General features: G+C 41.7%; 1 protein-coding gene and 1 non-coding gene across 2 annotated transcripts; both read left to right on the forward strand.

The window, feature by feature from the left end:
• The first annotated feature begins 3090 nt into the window (after positions 1-3090).
• TRNAI-AAU (transfer RNA isoleucine (anticodon AAU)) lies at positions 3091-3164 on the forward strand. Its single transcript has one exon. It is a non-coding gene; the product is annotated as a tRNA-Ile (tRNA).
• A 684-nt stretch (positions 3165-3848) lies between these two features.
• On the forward strand, positions 3849-17982 carry ZNF839 (zinc finger protein 839). Its single transcript, XM_090034060.1, has 8 exons — positions 3849-4123; positions 5915-6838; positions 9855-10103; positions 10898-10990; positions 11348-11500; positions 13166-13303; positions 15635-15773; positions 16580-17982. Exons 1-8 carry the CDS (start codon positions 3884-3886, stop codon positions 17581-17583), a joined length of 2940 nt encoding a protein of 979 aa, XP_089890186.1. The 5' UTR covers positions 3849-3883; the 3' UTR covers positions 17584-17982.
• The last annotated feature ends 1470 nt before the right edge of the window (positions 17983-19452 follow it).

Raw genomic sequence — 19452 nt, forward strand, 5'->3', positions numbered from 1 at the left:
CAAGTTAGAGCCCGGGACCATCAGCCCCTCCCGAACGTGTCTTCTGGGTTTTGGCTGCTGCAGACCAGCTAGACCAGAGCTGTGTAGTGGGAGAAAGCCCAGGGCTTCAGCAGGTGCTGAGGGGAGGCCCAGCTGCTGAGTAGGGAGCAGTGACCATGAGACTGCAAAGGGCAGGGGTGGAGGAGCAAGGAGGGTACTGCTGAGAGGCAGAGCAGTTAACCCAGTGGGGGTTTAGAAGGTATCCAGGTAAGGGGGTAAGAATTGGTAGCTCTGTTTTAGACCACAGCCTGTGGGCAGATCTGAGCTGCAGAGCTGTATCCGCCCCACTGTGCTGGCTTTGGGTCTTGGTGTGGCCCACAGGTGCCCCATGTGAGTCACAGTGGATGGCCATGCACACCCCATGCAGCACGTGCTCCAGGTCAGCTTGGGTTAAGATCAAGTGAAGTTGCTGCAGTGTGGAGCAGAGGCCGCTCACTCCACTGTTGCACTATGGAGGTGCTGAACAGGCTGGAGGAGAAAGGACATGGGTGGGTTTATCTAAGCATGGTTGTTCCCACAGAAGCAAGCACAGAAGCACAGACATGAGAAGTGGGAAAGGAAAGCTTTTTCTAGATTCCTCCTTTTGGCGATGGTTGTTTTTGCTTAGCTTGTACAAGGAAGAGTGAGAGGTTTCCTTTCACTTATTAATTCTTACAAAAATATAGAATTTTTTTTTACAGTCACTTAAAAGTCACTTAGCAAAGAAACATGCACCAGGTACTCCCTGGTTGGGTGTAGATCTGCCAGGGTTTGCTAGCATCAGCATTAAATGCTGAGCAGAAAAAAAATGTAGAAACATTTGGGGAAGGTGGGGTTTGGAAAACCGGAAAGGAGCACCAGTGCTATTTCTTGGAGGCCAAGGAAATGTGGTACAGAAACACCCCAAACTCATTAAATCAGTGAGATGTCCCTGGTGGCCTCAGAAAGCTTGTGAATTCACACCCTTACCCCAATGGGATAGTCTCCCAGAACCCACATATCCTGGAACTCAGAATTTTCTGGGCTTTTCATGGATTTTTCTGTGGAAGGTGGTATTGCATCTTTTCTTAACATTCCTTCTATATCACTATTCAGTGAATAGTTTTAGATGCACACAATACTGAGCAGCTAAGTGTATACATATGTACCTAGATTAAAAATAACAAAGCATTTCCAACAAAGACAAATAATGCATTATTTGACCCTAGCTGATTCTTTGCCCCTAGCTGACTTCTTGCCCCTTGGGCAGTGAGCTGGACCCAATGATCTTACAAGGTCCCTTCTGGCTCTAATGTCTATGAAATCTATGAAATTGCTTTCTTTAGCTATGCTGAGCTATGTTTGATCACCCTTTGTCTACTATGGAAAAAAACAGTGAATCTTGTATGTCTACAATCTAATTTGAATCTTAGCTTTGATGAGACCTTTTAACATTACATAGAAAAGATTTGATGCCTATGTATTAAAATGAAAGTACTGATTTGCTAATTTACACTCCTGGTTGTTGATCCATATTTAATCTGCAATCTGCAGCTGAAAATTGCTTTATTCCCCATAAGCCCAAGCATCTGGAGGCAGACTTTATATTCAAGTAAAATAAATAGATAAGTGGGATGAAGGAGGCTAAGTGAGCTAGCTTCTAGTCTGCAATTCGCTGTGGTGGGGAGCATTTGGGGGGTCCTCAGTGTGGACAGGCTTTACAGTAAAGAATTCTTGTAAATAGTTCCCCAAGTACAATAATGCCATTTTCATCTCAGAGGGAGATGGCAGTTTGGGCCTGGCTGCAGGCTCCAGAGACTGCTCCTTGATTAGTTCCCCTTGACATAATGTTCATTTATATCCAGTGAGTGTTGTCCCCAAGATGAATACTATTATTCTGTAACTATTTTGTTGCTAGTGAAGCTGATTGGGCCTGGGGAGAATGAGTGAGTGTCTGAGAGAGCAGATGTGTGGAAGGTAGTTCCAGGGAGGATGGGAAAGTCCCAGGGAAGAGGGAATAGAGAGGAAGTGATGATTTCAGGGAGGACAGAGTAAAGTGTGAGTGAGGACAGAGGGAACTGGAACGGCACAATAAAGACTGAAATTTTTGAAGCAGAGTCTGCAGTGCTGGTTTGGATGTTGGCACTCCAATACTCCTCCTCTGGAAAAGAGGAAATGCACCCCCTTCATGAGATGACCAAAAAAAGGAGCTGTCAGAGGTGAGGGCACTACGGGTTTCTGAGAAAGCCAGAGACTGAGAAGAGCCAAGGTCTCAAAAACAGAGGCTTGCTGGCTGTGAAACAGTGCTAGGGCTGGCTGCCAGGTGTCCTCTCACACAGCTGCTTGTGGAGTCCCAAGGGACAGCTTGCCCCTTCCGCTCAAAAGGTGCTTTCAATTGTGTATGACAATGGGAGCATTTAGACAAGATGGTACTGCACTGTTACTGTGCATTTATTTAGTATTTGCATAATCAAGTACTAAATAAATGTGCAGTAACCAGAGTTACTGTGCAGTAGCAGTGGTAAACACCTCTTTAATGATGCTATGGTGCAGTAGTATAGTAATACTGTGCCTTATTATTAGCATTGTTGGTGGTGTGATGCACTACTGTGCCGTATGATGTGATGCAGCTACTGCACAGTCAGCATCTTGTGTAGATGCATCCAATAACTTACAAAAGTAAGATTATAAAAAGAAAGTAAGGTGATGTATTTTACTAAAAAAAAGGTGAGTAAAAGAGGTGGACTTTATACTTTAAAATAAATGAAAAATGCAGATATTTGAATGTGATGAATTAAAACGATCCTTTTATAACTGTGTATCTTCCTAGGGTAGTGGATAGGTGGTGATGGAACCGGGGCAAAAGTTCAGGTGTCTTCTGCCTGAACCCTTTTGTGTTGGAATAAGTCTGGCATCCCGGTCACAGTATTCTCTGGGAGGCCTGTTTCAAGTCCTGAGTTAAATACATATAAGGAAGTCGCGATCTTTAGAAATAGAAGTTAGTGTGATCATAACTTCATGGTAATATTCACGTAAGGATCACAGGTCTTTCCTTTCCTTATGTGATGTGGAAAAGAAAGTATACCACCAAGTGGCCGGTTAGCTCAGTTGGTTAGAGCGTGGTGCTAATAACGCCAAGGTCGCGGGTTCGATCCCCGTACGGGCCACGAGAGATCCTTTTTAAAGCCTTGGAATGAGACATTTCGCGCTGCAGAAATGGACATTTTTTCGGGGACAGCGGTGGCGGAGTCACTTACGGGGAGTCCTCCCTTGCAAGACTGGCCGGGAACCCGTGCGGGGTTGCGGACTTCAGGGATAAGGGCTCCCGCGGGGCGAGTCACCGCTCGCCCGCCCGGCGGTGTGCGCGGCCTCCGTTGTCACACGTGTGATCAGGTGTGTGATGCACGCTGCTGTACAGGGGATATCTTGTATGTGACATACATCTGCTATATGACATGGTAATCATGCCTGTGGTCTGTTGCGGAACGTGTTGTCATGATGTGATGCGCGTGTATGTGGTACATGGTGCTGTGCGTGTGTGACCCATGTTGCGTGCATGTCACGGCGTGTGCGCCCACGTCGCAGATGGTCTGTCGTGTGCACGCTGCACGCTGTACATCACGGGGTACATGTTGCTGGAGGGCTCTATCGCGATGCAGCGCAGGTCGCCACCCAAGTTACCACGCGTGACGCGCTGCCCGTGCTGTGCCCACGCACGTGACGCCAGTCCCTGCACTCAGGCACCTCCCGACGTTCCACCCGGCAGGAGAACGCGCTTAGTTGCAGCTTGTCCCTCAGGGGCCCCCGTCGCCCCCGCATGACCCCGCCCCTCGGCCGGGTCCCGCCGCTGGGCTCCGCGCCCTGTGCGGGGGCGGCGCCTGCCAAGATGGCGGCTCTAAAGCAGCGGGGCGCGGGCAGCGGGGCGCGGCCTCGGGCCGATCCGGCCCCCCCCGGCCCGGCCGCCGCCCGGCCCGAGGCTCAGTCCCCGCAGCCGCCCGCCGCCCCGGCCCCCCCCGCCCCGCTCGGCGGCCTCCTGCACGGCGCGGCGCGGCAGCTGCAGAGCGCGGCCCGGCAGGTCGCGCTGCAGCGGGGCCACGCCGCCGCCCCCCGGCTCCTCCCGCGCCAGGTACTGCCCCCGGCGCCCTGCAGTGGGGGAAACCCCAGGCCCCCTCCTGGGAACCCTCGTCCCCCTGCATCGGGTTCGGCCCCGGCACAGGCTGTCCGGATCCGAGCCAAGTGGCTCCCCCCCGGCTAATGGGACAGGCTGAGGCTGTGCCCGCCAGGCCTGTGGATGGACCTGGCACCACCCGACTGGTCCCTGGAGCAAAAGGGTTGGGCGCCGCTGCCCTAGCGAAGTTGTTCTTTTATTTTTTTGGCACTCAAAGGAAAAATGAAAACGAAGAGCTGTCATTTCCCAAGGGGGAGCAGAGCCAGAAAGGTTGAGAGCCACCGCCATAGCTCAGTGGCACTAAAACGAGTACAAGGCTCTACCCTCACAGTGAAGTGTGGGGCTGGGGGCTTCCTGGTCAGCCACCAGCTTCTGATCTCCTTCCTATGCCTCCCTTGTCCTCACAACCGCCTGGAGGCAGTGTGCTCAGGACTAGACGTTGCAGCCGCTTGCGGCAGAAGCGATGTTAGGGCTAGGTAAAATTGGTACAGCTGCTCTTCCAAGATGTGTTGGGCTAGTTGACGGCAGTTAAATGGCCATCTGGGCTATCGGGCTTCCAAGTCCATGGTAGGCCATTAATCTAATGAAATAATTATTCTTACAATGGCATTTCTGTGTCAAGTTTCAGAGTCTCATCTATTATAGCTCTTAAGGTGACATTTAAATTTCTCAAATACCTGCTTTTCAGGCTAAAGTTTTCCTTGTTTGGTCTCTGGTCAAAAGTAATTAGAAAAATGAGTCATCAGTTGTGCTTATATTAAGACACTGTACGTTTTTGAAGAGGTTGTTTGTTTGTTTTTAAGGGGAAATTTCTGATTGTGCATTCTCTACTAGTGCTCTAGTAAAAGCACCTGAAGTCGGCAACTGAGATGCTAGACCGAACTTTCTCTTTGAAGACTAGTGTTTGTAAATATTTTGACAGAAATAGCAGCAATTAAGTTTGCAATGTGTGCACTCTGTGGCATACATTTCAGTTCAAGTAGAGAGCTGTGCATTTCAGTTTTGATCCAGCAAAGTATATTTATGTGCTTGCAAGTGTGTTTTTAGCCTAACCTAGTGCATCTCCCCTCCATGACATCTACAGTGCGTTAAATTTTGTAGGTTAAGGGGAAAGTCAAATACATATTCTAATAAATGCTATATTTTTAAGATTCCATAAGGTATAAACAACTTCTTGTCTTCCACCTGTGAACTCCTTTTATCTCCTTCCATCTCCACTTAAGTTTCTTTTTTTCTCATTCTTAATTTTAAACTGTTCTTGTCATATGGAAGGAGGAGGAAGAATAACCATTAAAGGCTAGCTCTTATTTAAGAAATGCTGATTTATCTAGATGCACATAACAGTGTGCATCCTTTTAAAGGCCATAATCTAGCTAAGCACTTGTCAAACTACAGGGGAATAAGTTTCACAACCTAAAGCTAGAATATGCAGTTGAATCTACTGAGATCACCCTGTTGACTTTATTGGTGCTCTTCCCAGACAGATCCGTTTACAAAATCACCTGTTTTTTTTTCCATTTTAACTGCATTGATGGTTGTTGGATGTTAAAAACGAAAACCTCTTTATTTTTATTTCTTCTCACTGCTTAAGCAAAAAAACAAATATTTTTTGTATGTGGAGATGCAGTAGCTGGACGGAAGGAAATCTGTGTCTTGAAGATTATAGAAAAATGACATCTAGTTTCTTTCTTTCATTCTAAGATCAAATGAACAAAGATCTAAAAAATACAACTTTTTTCCTTCCCAAAGGAATTGGAAGCCATATGTGTTCAACTACAGCCGGGGCAGGTGAAGGAAGATGAAAGGCCAGCACCATCTCTGGCATCAATCCAGTCTAATGCTGTAACACTGAGTCAGCTGGACAGTAGAGATTCTAATATATCAGGACTCAGCATTATCAATCCCCAGATCATTAGGATACAGCCTCGTACAGGAACTGAACAGCACCAGTTCTTGCAAAATTCTGATTCTCCAGTTCAGTTACTTTTGCAGGGACATTTACCCCCTCATGGATCAGAGTCTGGGAATAAGATTCCTACATGTAAGACACTAAATGGACAAAAAACTACGTGTGCTACTACAGGCTCCACAAATGTTTCTTTGGTTGCAGCCAGTTCAGCAAATGCTCCAATTTCAAGCCTCGAAAAAAAGGAAAAAAAAGAACTAAAGCTAAAAAAATCTTTGAAAGTGAAAACACGTTCTGGACGAATTTCACGGCCTCCAAAATATAAAGCTAAAGATTACAAATTCATTAAAACGGAGGATTTAGCTGATGGTCATCAGTCTGATTCCGATGACTATTCTGAACTAAGTGTTGAAGAAGATGAAGAGGGAAAGGCAGAAGGAATGGATGCTTTGTTCAGTGTTTCAAATTACAATCTGAAACCCAAAAAGTTTAAATGTCAGACTTGTGAGAAATCATATATAGGCAAAGGAGGATTAGCACGACATTATAAACTTAATCCAGGTCATGGACAACTGGAGTCTTCACAGCAAAAACTACCTTTGAATAAGACTAATGGAAGTGTGTTTGTGTTTGTGGAGAATGCTGGAGGAACAGAAGATGGAAGTGCGAGTCTGATGCTCTCAGAACCAACTACTGTCACTTTAAATAATGAAAATGCACTAGCCAGTGGTTTTGAAGAAACTGCTTCCTCAGAGGGTGAACAACAGGTAAAGGAGTACTTTTTTCTGGGTTATACTCCATTTCATAAATAGTATAGTTACAATTTTGCAGCCAGATAAGTTGCAGTTTTAGAACCATGATATGGGACTTGTTATATTTTTATTTGTGTGTTGATACAGCTTTCAAAACTAAGAACATTGTCAGCCTTAGATGCACAAAGGTGATGGTAAAAACCAGTTTCTGGAACTGAGGAACGGGAAAAAAAGAACACTTCATGTTGATTTTGTTATATAGATTTAGTTAATCTGTGCAGCAGTTAAAATACTCTGCTGATGGAGACTTCAAAATAAATGAAGATAATTTTTTGAGTTACATTTTGCTGTAAAATCTGCAGAGTTTTTGATTTGACCGGTATAGTGCTAATTTTTTGTCCCCACATATTTGTGTAGAAAATGAGCCCAACAAACTTGCCCCTCTTAACTTCCCAATTTATATTCTACAAATAGACTTATTTTTGAACACTTGAGATGGTATTGAGAAGAGTCATAGAATCATTGAATCATAGAAAATGGGGGTTGGAAGGGACCACAGGAGGTCATCTAGTCCAACCCCCTGCTCAAAGTAGGACCAGCCCCAACTAGATTATCCCAGCCAAAGCTTTTTCTAGCCGGGTTTTGAAAGCCTCCAAGGATGGAGCTTCCACCACCTCTCTGGGTAACCTGTTCCAGTGTTTTACTCCCCTCCTAGTGAGAAAATTCTTCCTAATATCTAACCTAAACTTCCCTTGTTGCAACTTGAGACTGTTGCTTCTTTTTCTGTTGTCTGTCATCACAGAGAACAGTCCTGCTCCATTCTCTTTCGAACGCCACTTCAGGTAGTTGATGGCTGCTAAGTCTCCTCTCAGTCTCTTTTCCAGACTAAATAAACCCAATTCCCTCAGCCTCTCCTCATATGTCCCCCAGCCCCCTCACCATATTTTTTGCCCTCTGATGGACTCTCCAATTTGTCCACATCTTTTCGGTAGTGGGGGACCTAAAACTGAACACAGTGCGCCAGATGTGGCCTCACCAGTGCTGCATAGAGGGGAAGAATCACTTCCCTGGACCTACTGGCAACACTCTTACCAATGTAGTCCAGTTTGCTAACAAGGGCAACAAGGGCACATTGCTGGCTCATATTCAGCTTCTTGTCCACTGTAATCCCCAGGTCCTTTTCTGCAGAGCTGCTGCCCAGCCAGTCAGGCCCCAGCCTGTTCTGGTGCATGGGATTGTTCTGTCCTAAGTGCAGGACTTTGCATTTGTTGATGACATCTTTGGGCCACAAAAACAGTACTTGTAACACTGCAGTAGATAAGTGGGGTGGCAGCAATGGTCCATGCTTCAAACTGAAGCTCAGTTAAAATTAATTTGGTACCTTTTCTCTATCCTCTGAATAAAACTGCCAACAATTTGGGAAGGCCATGTTCATTGGCATATCAGGAGTTATTGAAAATAAAGATTGAAATGCATTAAAAGAAAGTTTGAACTACTGTACTGTGATCTATCATTTTATAAAAATCTAGATCTTTGGGACGGACACTCACTTCACTTGCATTATTTCTCTTATACTAGCTAAAATAAAATGGCTTTCATTGAGGGATCCTTGGACTCTGTTTTGCTAGCTGTCCATGAATGCGTTGTGTATTTCGGAGTCCTTGTAACTTAATTTGGGGTAATAGCTCTTTTTGTATTCCTGCACTCAGGTTGTCTGTTTCTGCTAGTGCAGCTGATTTTTCCATTTGCATTGTGACCTCAGTAACATATTTAAAATTGAGAAATGTAAGATTCAGGGTATTGTAAACTTGAAGACCGTGTGGGCTGTCCACTGAAGCATTTTTGGGGAAGGCTGCTGATAGGCATCTGGACCAGTGAATGAGTGTTTCTGTTTCTTTGATTTGCTGTCTAAGTTAGGTTGGGTGTGGAGACACGTAACACTTGAACTGTTCCAAAATGTCACTGATTGGATAATACCGGTTCACAGTGGTTAGAGGGCCAGTGTGTGGATACAAGTATGGTGTTCTAGCATTCCCACCGGAATGGTTGCCTTTTAGATGTTGAAGTGCTGTGACTCCAACAACCACAGGTAGAAGTGAATACACAGTACAGCATGTCTCCGTGGGTGAGTGGGGAAGGGCTGTGGTGGGTAGTTCTTGTACCCATACTTTAGGGATCCTAGGGGGTGTTTTCACTTGCCATTCTCTTCTAAGCATAAGTTCAGTAGCTTTTGCTTGCCCCAACTTTGCATTATTCTTGCCTGGCTTGTGGTGCCCAGGAGGAAGGGAGTGCTTGGATCCAAGGTTTTGGGTTTCCAGCGGCTGGGGGGCAGGGAGGGAGGGGGCATGACGAAGGGCCATGGTGTAATAGGGACCAAGAGCAAGCTTTTATTGACTAGGCAGTGCAAGGGAGCTCATTGACTAGAAAGTGAAAACTAAAAAGAGGGAGAGAGGGGAACATGCAGTAGAGTTCTGTCTGTGTACCAGACAGGCCAGTTACAACACTGAGGGACTGAGGAGCAATGCAGTGTAGGATGCCTGGACACATAACGTTGACCCACTTCAATAGAGTACTAGATTTTACAGATGTACTTTTGAACCATTCCAGACAGCTTTAAACTAGTTCAACAAGCTTGTACATCTGTCCCTAATCTTTGTTATCATTTCTGATTATCTAGTATTGCATCTATAATGAGTCTGTTACGCCAAATCTTAATGTTGCTGAGTGGTTCTTGTCTTCTTATAAGACTAATTATGATGGCAACCGGAGATTTTTGCCTAGTGTATCTAACTGTTAGTTTGAAGTAATCATCTATAACCATTTTGTTTTGTAATTTTAAAAAGTTATGGTGGGTGGATCTTACAGAAGCAGCTGAATTTCTAGCCGCTCTGATTTTACCCAGTACCTATGCTTGTATCTAATAGTACTGACATTGTATAGTAAATGAGAATGTGAGGCTTAATAATTTCACTAGATACTTCTTTGGAGAAAGGAGAAAAGGTTTAACTACTCTTGTTTTACCTTTGTTAAGACTGGCAAATCTTCTGAAGACAAACACTTGTTGGCAACACAGCAAACTGAATCTGGATTAGTACGCCGGGGACCTGGAATGCCAAAAGGACCTGGAAGACCCAGGCGGCCTAAAAGACGTGGCCGGCCAAGGATGGCTGGAAGATCAAGGTGTTCAGGAAGACTTAGTAGGTCTGGTCGGTCCCCTTCAAAGTCGCTTAATAATGTGGCGACAGACCATGTATTTAGAAGAAAAGCTAGGTTAAAAGAGGTAGGGTTCTCTTTTGCAGTTGCTTCATATGTATCAATTTGTCCACCTGCTTCTACACTGACTTTGTTTTTGGCAAGAATAGTTTTCAAGATGTTGCTGTGTGTTTGGCTTTTTGGAAATTTTTTAATTGACATTTAACCCAAACTTATTGATCAAGTTTATAAAAGGCATTGACTTTTGGCACAAGTGGCTTCTTAGTATTGGAGTGTTCTTGGTAGTCATGTTTTGTGGGGGAAAAATTACTGGAGCCACTGTCACCATGTATATGATTAAAAATATGCCCAAACAGAAGTGAGCAAACTTGAACAACCTTAAATTCATTTGAATTTCTTGTGCATTATGTTTTGAAGTTTTATTTGTAGTTGCATAGTTTTAATTGGTAAGGTTTACTTTTCTTTCTTTTTAGACTTGATATTATTACAGACTTGATTGGACACTGAGGATTAGCTTCTAGTTTGAACAAAGTAGACAAGACCTGCTCTAAATTTTGGCAGTCAGCTCTTTTATTTTTAATGTTTATATTTACTCCTAAAGTTACTTAATTTTATTGATCTTGTAGGGGGCAGTGAATTGATTGCTGGTAAGTGGCATTTCTTATAAAGACTGCTTACAGGAACTGGAGATTTACACTCAGCTTCATGTCCTTGTAATAAAACACTTGCATTCATCATCCAGCTATTTTTCTTACCCCTCCTGTATCTTATTGTAGAGAACAGAGACATCACATTATAATTTACATTCTGTTTAGCTTCTGTAGACCCCCTTCCTAAAGAAGTTATTCTGGTCCTTAACAGATAATCCAACAGTGTGACAACGAAGACTTAATAGAGCTGGCACTGCCACGCCTTGCAAAATTTGTGACTGTCTATGAATTTTTATTGATGAAGGTAAGGTTTTTTTCCTTTATCATGTACAATTATTTATTTCTTTAAATATGTTGGATGCTGCTTTTTGAGAGTTTCATACTCAGTCAAGTGAAGAGTCAGTACTTAATGGGATTCCAAGGGTGAACTCTAAAGACTGATAGCTCTCTCAGTTTAAAAATCTTACTTGTTGCAGCTGTTTCTTAGGCAGTATTTCTGGAGGCATCAGAGTCCTTTCTCTTCTTGTGTGGTCCCCAAAGTTAGCAAAATTAGAATGAAGAAAATGTTGGTTGGACAAAATGAATTAATAATGTATTTTATTTGTTAGTTTAATTCATCTTATTTCATGCACAAAAATATATTTTGCTTATTTTTATTTAGGTTGAAAATGGTTGCCCAGCAAGAGCGTTTTTCCCAGATGTGTACAAGGAATTTGAAGAGTTACATAATATGATAAAGAAAATGGCTCAGGACCATCTCTGCAGTTCTGACTTTCTGCGTTCCCAGCAGCCTATTGAAATAAAATATCCCAAGGTAATAAAAGACACATTTTGGAATTGCTTTCTGTTAGGCTGTGTTCTACATCTTGTTTGTTCTTCACTAAAACACTATAGCCTAAATAGTGGTGCTTGAACAGAACACTGATTTTTTTTTTTTTTTTTAAATATACAAAAATGGAGATCTGTGCATACTGAAGAATAAATAACTGAAGACCTGAAGTAACACTTCACTCAGTAATCAGGAGTACTTGAGTAAACTACAGTCTCAGCTTATACGTGAACACAAACAGCTTAAATTCAAAACATACTAAAACGAGTCTAACAAGGCCAAACCCTGGTCCTACCCACCTAGATGTCTGGAGTATCATGAAGATGTGAGAGTGTACTTTGTATTGCTGAGAATGGTTCTTAGACAGTAGCACTAACATAATCCTGTTCTGTGTTTGTTTAGAAAAGAAATGGCCATGGTGTGAGGCGTTTATCCCGATTAGTAAAATAAGTCCCCCTCTGTCTGCCAGAGATGGGAAAGGCCCCCTAATGCTTGTTTCCAGTAAACACTACTTAGTTTCCAAACTCCCAGCAGTTGACCAGTTACATGGAGATTAGGTGAAAGTTTCATTAAATTATGAAATTTGGTGAACTCTTTAATATAAAAAAGCACTTAATAAAGACCACTTCAACAGCTCTTACAAATTTTAATGCATCTTTATACAGTTCATAATGTACACTTAGTTAGAGAAATTCAAACATGGCCATCTCTAATATTGGATCCTGCAGCTTGGAATGAAATGGCTGGATGACTAATACATATTGCTTGGTTTAGCATGCTGTTCAGTTTCCAGCAGTGAATCACACAGTTTGTAACACATTACTGCCAGCGAAACATTTTAAGTGCAGATATTTTGAGTGCTTCATAAGGTGCAAGACTCTCTACCCAGAAGCTTATGGTTTAAAATGAGATGCAGATATGACGGTGAATATACTGGAAAGCCCAAGGGAGGGAGAGAAGGGGAAAGTATTTTTACAATTAGAGTAATTCTACAGAAAAATGTAATTCATTATGCAGTTTTTAGCACTAAGTGAATATTTATCTGTTTTTCAGAATAACTTATGATATATGTGAAATGTGTACCAGACGTTTGCCTTATTATTATTGTATGTGTTCATCTGACTCTATCTCTTATGCTCAACAGGGATGTTTCTTCTATGGAGAAATTAAATTGTACCAATGTAAAGGGGATGTTTTCAAAGTTGGTAGGCACCAAGTTACTTTTCAAACACATGTTGTCATGCTCTTTTAACAAAAATAAACCATAATGGGAAACCCTATAGTGACAAATCAATGTATTCACTAAATAGAGCGAAACTTAGTAAGAGAACACATTTAGTCCCCAGCAACTAAGGGATATATGGATAAAGAATTCTCCCTGTCTTGTATTAAATTATGAAATAGCCTTGACAGTGTTCTTAACAATCTATTTTTCATTCACTGATAGCTGTTATATAGGTTAGAATTTGTTGACGTGGAGGTTAGTTGTAGGAGTGGCTGTGGTATAATATATTTATACCCATACCTATCAGTTTGACTGATAGACTGGATCCCAGTATGCACATCTTTTTAGACTGGTTTTAGGAACATAACTAAATATAAAAATACTGAAAATTTGAGAAATCGCATTTAATTATAATTGTTTTATAGGTTGCTGAGTCGCTAGGAATTACAGAAAAAATTCTTGAAAAACAAACACAAGCTGCAGATTCTTCCCAACAATGTACTATTAAAACAATGGTTGAGCAAGTGCCTGCTGAAATATTGGGACAAAAAAGAGTAATTGAGGTATGGAATATTTGTGACATTAATATGTAAATTAAGACCTACACATTAAAACTGATTTAAAATATACTAATAGAGTCTTTGGACTCTTTAAAGGGATGTCCCATAGCAACTCTGTTTTGAGTTTGTAAATATTTAAATATGCTCCAACTTAGTCCTATTTAAAAGACATCACAGTGTGTCAGAGCTTTGTTGCATCTCCCCTCACTCACTGTTTAAGGCAGGACAAGGTGGCATCTTAGAGACTTAACTTACTCAGAAATACATAAGCTTTCATAAGGGACAGCCTACTTCTTAGATGTGATGAATGGACTTCCAGAGGGCAGGGGTATTAAATAGAATAAAGTAATTTTAAGTGCAAAGGATGGAGGAGAGGGGCACTGCTGAGAGAGAGTTGCATTGAGATTGGAAGATAAACAGCAGCTAACCTATTGAGGGACACAAGCATTAAACAAAACATCTACTTTAGGTAAGGGAAAAGACTCTGGAGTCTCTGTTTAGACCATACATAACACAATCCAGTCAGCTTTCATAAGGGACAGCCTACTTCTTAGATGTGATGAATGGACTTCCAGAGGACAGGGGTATTAAATAGAATAAAGTAATTTTAAGTGCAAAGGATGGAGGAGAGGGGCACTGCTGAGAGAGAGTTGCATTGAGATTGGAAGATAAACAGCAGCTAACCTATTGAGGGACACAAGCATTAAACAAAACATCTACTTTAGGTAAGGGAAAAGACTCTGGAGTCTCTGTTTAGACCATACATAACACAATCCAGTCAGTGGATGATTTCTTGTTCTGCAGTTTTGCATTAAAGTCTGTTCTTAAACCAAACTTTAAATACAGCTACTCTGAGGTCAGTGGTGGATAGTCCAGGGAGATTCGAGTGTTCTGCTATGGGTTTTTGGTGTCTTTCTGGAATTGAGGTCAGATCAATGTCCATTCATTCTTTCTTCCTTTCCCCCCTATCTTTTGTATTTAATCTTTTCTGTTTAGTGCTCCTGCTCTTTGCAAGTCTTGACTAAATAGGATGTTACCTATAAAAGCCCATGCCTCGCTTAATAAATTAGTCTCTAAGGTGCCACCCTACATTGCCTTCTGCCTGACTTCAGACTAAAATGGCTAAGAAACTCACTGCTGAAGGGTATGGTCTGGTCAGGATCTTGCAGGCTTCCATGTTATATCCTTCTGCGGTGGAGAAGGACTCCGCCAAGTGGATATCGGGGTTTGGGGACTTCAGGTTCTAGTATCTTTGTTGTAGAAGACTGGTTAGCCAGTTCAAGTTATGGGGAGAAGTAGATGCACCAGCTGACTTAGTGGCTAACAGAGGTGCATGTAAACAGCCCTTTGGCTAGCCTCATCTTCTCAAGAAGAGCCACGCGCATGATCAGAGGTCAGGAAAACAGACCTTACGATGACAGGCTGAGAGCCATGGGGCTCTTTAGCCTGGAAAAGCGGAGACTTAGGGGTGATATGATGGCCACCTCTAAGTTTATCAGGGGTGACCACCAGTATCTGGGGGAATGTTTGTTCACCAGAGCGCCCCAAGGGATGACGAGGTCGAACGGTCATAAACTACTACAAGACCATTTCAGGATGGACATGAGGAAGAATTTCTTTATTGTTCGACCCCTAAGGTCTGGAACAGCCTGCCATCGGAGGTGGTTCAAGCACCTACATTGAACACCTTCAAGAGAAAATTGGATGCTTATCTTGCTGGGATCCTATAACCCCAGCTGACTTCCTGCCCCTGGGGCAGGGGGCTGGACTCGATGATCTCCCGAGGTTCCTTCCAGCCCTAATGTCTATGAAATCAAAAGCCTACTTGATCTGTTGTCTGTAGCTGTAGTAGAGAGGTTTCCTTTCTCCCTCTGGTGGTAGCATTTATTTCTCCTCACTGTCAAACCTCAGTCCAGAACTGTCTTTGGTACTAAGAATAGCTCATTTTGTTTTTTCTGTCTGTGCTTAAACTTGGTACTGGTCAGTTTTCCCATCCCTATCTGAACTGCTCAGTAAAGGGCTGTAAACTCCCTGTCCTGAAGCTGGAGAGGAGCAGGAGGTAACCTTCCTAGATGATCCCATCCATAATCTTGCCAGTAAGGTTCCTTTGAGAGGAGACCTTTAGTAATTACTTTTGCTTCATGAAAACAGATGCCAAAACTAATTAAAAATAAATTTTAAAAAATGGAAAAATAACTTCCTTTGTAGCAGAATCCTAGTATGTTGTAGGTGACAGTTCATTATTATGTTTGTCCCAGAGTTCATACTGGAAAAATGTCACAGTTTGTCGATATTTGTCAGTAACATCAAATTAACTAGTTCGTATGTTGACAGAATTCAGGTGGGGAACTGTTGCCATCAGCCAAGAAGACCAAAGTAGAAGACCCATCAGGGAATATGGATGATGTTTATGCTAATCAAAATGGAGTAAAGCAGAAGAGTGGGAACTTGAATATAATAACTATAAAAGATGGTAATGTTTTCCTTCTAACTTGCCAGCACTGTCTGTTCTTTGTGGAACTGAACTAATTCCTTTATCTTGCACTTCTTGCCCATGATAGGCTGCTTTAAGTTTTAGTTTTACATGCTGCTTTTTTTTTAGGTTGCTGAGTAATAACTGTTCAGCTGGAAAGGTGGAGGGTTGGTGGGAGTGCAGATAAGAGCTGTATGGGATATATACTTTTGTGTTATCTTTGGTCTTATGTAGCTGTTCCTTTGTTGATGGTACAGAATCCTTGCTGCTGTTCTTATTTTCTTTACATCAGATTTTCTGTTGCACAAAAACAAGTGTGTATTTCTGTTAAATCTGAAGAAGGGAACTTGGTTAAATTTGGGTGAGCTCATACACAAACATGGTTTCTTTACTAAATTCTAGTCATTTCAAAGCTGCAGACTAACAAACGGTAATGAGAATTACAGGGGTCACAGAAAGAAACCAGTTTAACTTTGATCTAGAACTATTTCAGGGTAGGCAGAAAGGAAAAAACATCTCCGTAACCTATGGACATACGGTATAAAACTTTGATGCTACATCTAGAGGTCCCCTCCTTCCCCACCAATCCCATCCACCTCCTGAAATAATTGCATTTGTAATTTTCAGTATATTTTTGCACTGTTTTATGCTATCTTCCACATGTTTGAAAAACCATCAGTATGCCTGGAGGAAAGGGAAAATTGGTTAGCATCTTTACAAGATTATTCTTTTTGAAAATGGATTTTGTGAGTCTAAAATCTGATCAATGCACAATATGTTCTAACTGTTTTCTTTCAACTGTTAAGGTTTTAATCCACTAAATGGAGTGACTGTACACTCTGAGGACAGAGGTATTACTCATTGCACAGTTGGACTTGCATTACATGAATCGTTTGCTGATTTAGAAACTAGTTTTGTCTCTGCAAGTTCACATGTCCTCCCTCAGTCTATGGAAACGAGGATGGAGTACCCTCAACCTGTAAGCACACAGGGACCAAACAGTACAGGTAATGTATCTCCACCACACACTGAAGCCTTGTTGCCTGTTGTGACAGATCATTCACCAGAGGAATTTGTTGAAGCACAGTTTATAAATGAGAGTGCTGCAGGCAGACTGACAAATTCTGAATTTTGTAGTTCCATGTTATCAGACATTGTGATGGACAGTCATTGTTCTAACTTGTCAGCGAGCGAACACAGTGATCATAATGGAAAATTCCAAAAAATTCAGGAAGAAGAAGAAATCCAGAATTATGGCATGACTAACAAACATTCCCAACAACTTAATGATACTAATATAGCTGAACAGATACAGCACCTTGAAAAAGTTTTTTCAACTAGTATTGTGCCAATAGACGATCCATGTAGGACTCAGACTGAACCACATGACAGTCCTGTACAGGAATCCTCCATAGCCACTGGGGTGAATCATGGAAGTCCATTGAAAAACATAGATGAATTCTCTTGTGAGACAGAAGAACAGCATACTGGACCATGTGAGCTAGAGAATGTGGTTACTGTAAGTGAAACTGTAGCCTTTGAGATTACTGATGAGAGCCATGAATTTTTGTCTCAGGGACATGAACAGATCTTTATTCAGACTTCAGATGGACTTATATTGTCCCATCCAGGTACCGCTGTTCTGTCTCAGACAGAAGGCATAGTTATTGTAACTGATGTTGACGGTACCACAATGCACATTCGTACACCTGATGGGGTCCCTTTCGAAACTGTGGAAGCACTACTTGCAATGGAAGCAGATGGCCAAAGTGAAGATATTTTGCTCTCACATAGTGAAGAGGAGCCATAAATTAAAAAAAAAGAAGAATCCTATTTATACATGCTTTCTTCTGGAAAAGACTCTATCAAATGTATATTTTTCTAATGTGAATACTGGAATTGAGATTTAACTTATTTGTAAACTGTTTCTATGACCTGTACTTTTTATACAAACTTAAGTTATAAAATTAGCCACATTACAACCAAAAATTCTAAGGAATATTTTTTTTTATTCTATTTGCCCTTAATATATGTCTGGGGGTGGAAATATGTTGACCCTGATTTTGTTGCACTATTTCTCTTTTGTTACATACTTATTCTTCTCTCTGGCAAATAGAAACATGGTATAATATATTGCACTGTTCTTGGCAGTGATGTGCTATATGCTGGCAGCCTGTATATGGGATAAATAAAAACTATATTAAAAAGAGTTGTGTTTTCTAAGTACAAAGGTTTTGTAGCTTTGTAATTGCTGTTACTTAAATATATTTCAAGGTGATATATCTTACAAATAAACGTGACATTAACTGGGGAAAAGGGTAACTTCCATGAAGAATTAATATTTCTGCATTCCAGGGAAATGTTCATTTTCAAAACGGTAAAGTCAGGGCATAATTTCCCAGAAGAATCTTAAGTTCCCTTGATTTTTAAATTATCAAAGGAACATTTTAATACTGTGGAACCCTGAAACTGTGTCTAATTTCTACTAACCGCTTGAAATGTATTGAATATTTTTTTCTTAAAGTACACTAGGAAGGCTATATTTTCTTTTGACTATTATGCTGCATCTGTAGGACGATCAGCTGGAGGTTGCTTATCTGAGTTATTTTAATGTGATAGCAAATGCTCCTTTTTTCCAGAGAGGAAAGAGAACCCTGTAGGAAACCTTGTGTAACATGCCACCCAGGATCCTGCCTCTTTTGTCACTACTAAGTAAATAGTTTGTGCTAACAAAGCAGAGCATGGTCCCCTGGACCACTTTTTTATTCATCATCTTTATTACTGGTGTGTTGTTCCCCTGACTACAACATGGTGTTTATCCCATTTTTGAAGTATGCTAAGAGGCTAACAGAAATCACTGTCAGTATCCTGGCTGCTCTTCTCAGGGTTTGGGACTGGAGTGAAATTAAATCAGCGCTTAGTGGATTTAATGATAAAGAAAAATCTGTTCATGGTTTATTCCAGTGTGTCTAAACACCTGCCTGAGGCTGCTGAAAAAACAAAGAGGCTAATTGCCTGTATCACAACTGATTTTTCCAACTCCTATAAAATGTCTGTGCCTGTCTGAAAGCCCAACCTACTATGAAAACTTTCCCCCATTCTGCACTGATTCTACACTGAAGAGCAGCTAATCTAAACTTGGAACATTGAGATGAACCTCCATAGTTGTTGCAATGGCCTTTATAGTACAGTTTTACTGTAGCGGGGGCTGTCATAATTGGTACACAGCTTCTCACGGAAGTGTGAAAAAGATTCTGTTTTACTGCTAGTCAGGCTAAAGTGGCTGCCAGAGAAGCAGATGATCCAAGAAAACTTATAAATACCTTTACACTGTGGAACAGTTTCATGACTTGTTTTTGTCAGAGAATGGAGCAGAAGGTCATATATAGGCATTTTAGTATTTGTTTAGAGGGAAGTTAGAGTAAGTTGGATAGTGATAACCTCTTTTGACTCCTTTGCTCACTGTAGCAATAGCTACCTTTCTTTGTGGGACTGATCCTGCTGCTGGTTAAGTCGATGGAAGGCCACAATAGATGAGAAACGGTATCTAAAAGTATTTGTCGGGGCTATACTATGGTATAGGACTCATGTGACACTAGTCCACTGCAATCTTTGTACATGACTCTAGGGAGGTCACTTAAGACTGTGCTTTCTTTCCCCACTTGTAAAATGCAAATAA

The sequence above is a fragment of the Crocodylus siamensis genome, chromosome 2 (assembly GCF_052110815.1).
Source record: "Crocodylus siamensis isolate JL-2025a chromosome 2, ASM5211081v1, whole genome shotgun sequence".
NCBI lineage: Eukaryota > Metazoa > Chordata > Crocodylia > Crocodylidae > Crocodylus > Crocodylus siamensis.

What these genes read in the sequence shown, in the direction of transcription:
- ZNF839 (XM_090034060.1), top strand. Translation starts at nt 3,884, where the DNA reads ATGGCGGCTCTAAAGCAGCGGGGCGCGGGCAGCGGGGCGCGGCCTCGG. An exon ending in CCTCAGAGGGTGAACAACAG is followed by an intron (nt 6,839 to 9,854) that starts GTAAAGGAGTAC and finishes ACCTTTGTTAAG; the next exon opens with ACTGGCAAATCTTCTGAAGA. An exon ending in ATGAATTTTTATTGATGAAG is followed by an intron (nt 10,991 to 11,347) that starts GTAAGGTTTTTT and finishes ATTTTTATTTAG; the next exon opens with GTTGAAAATGGTTGCCCAGC.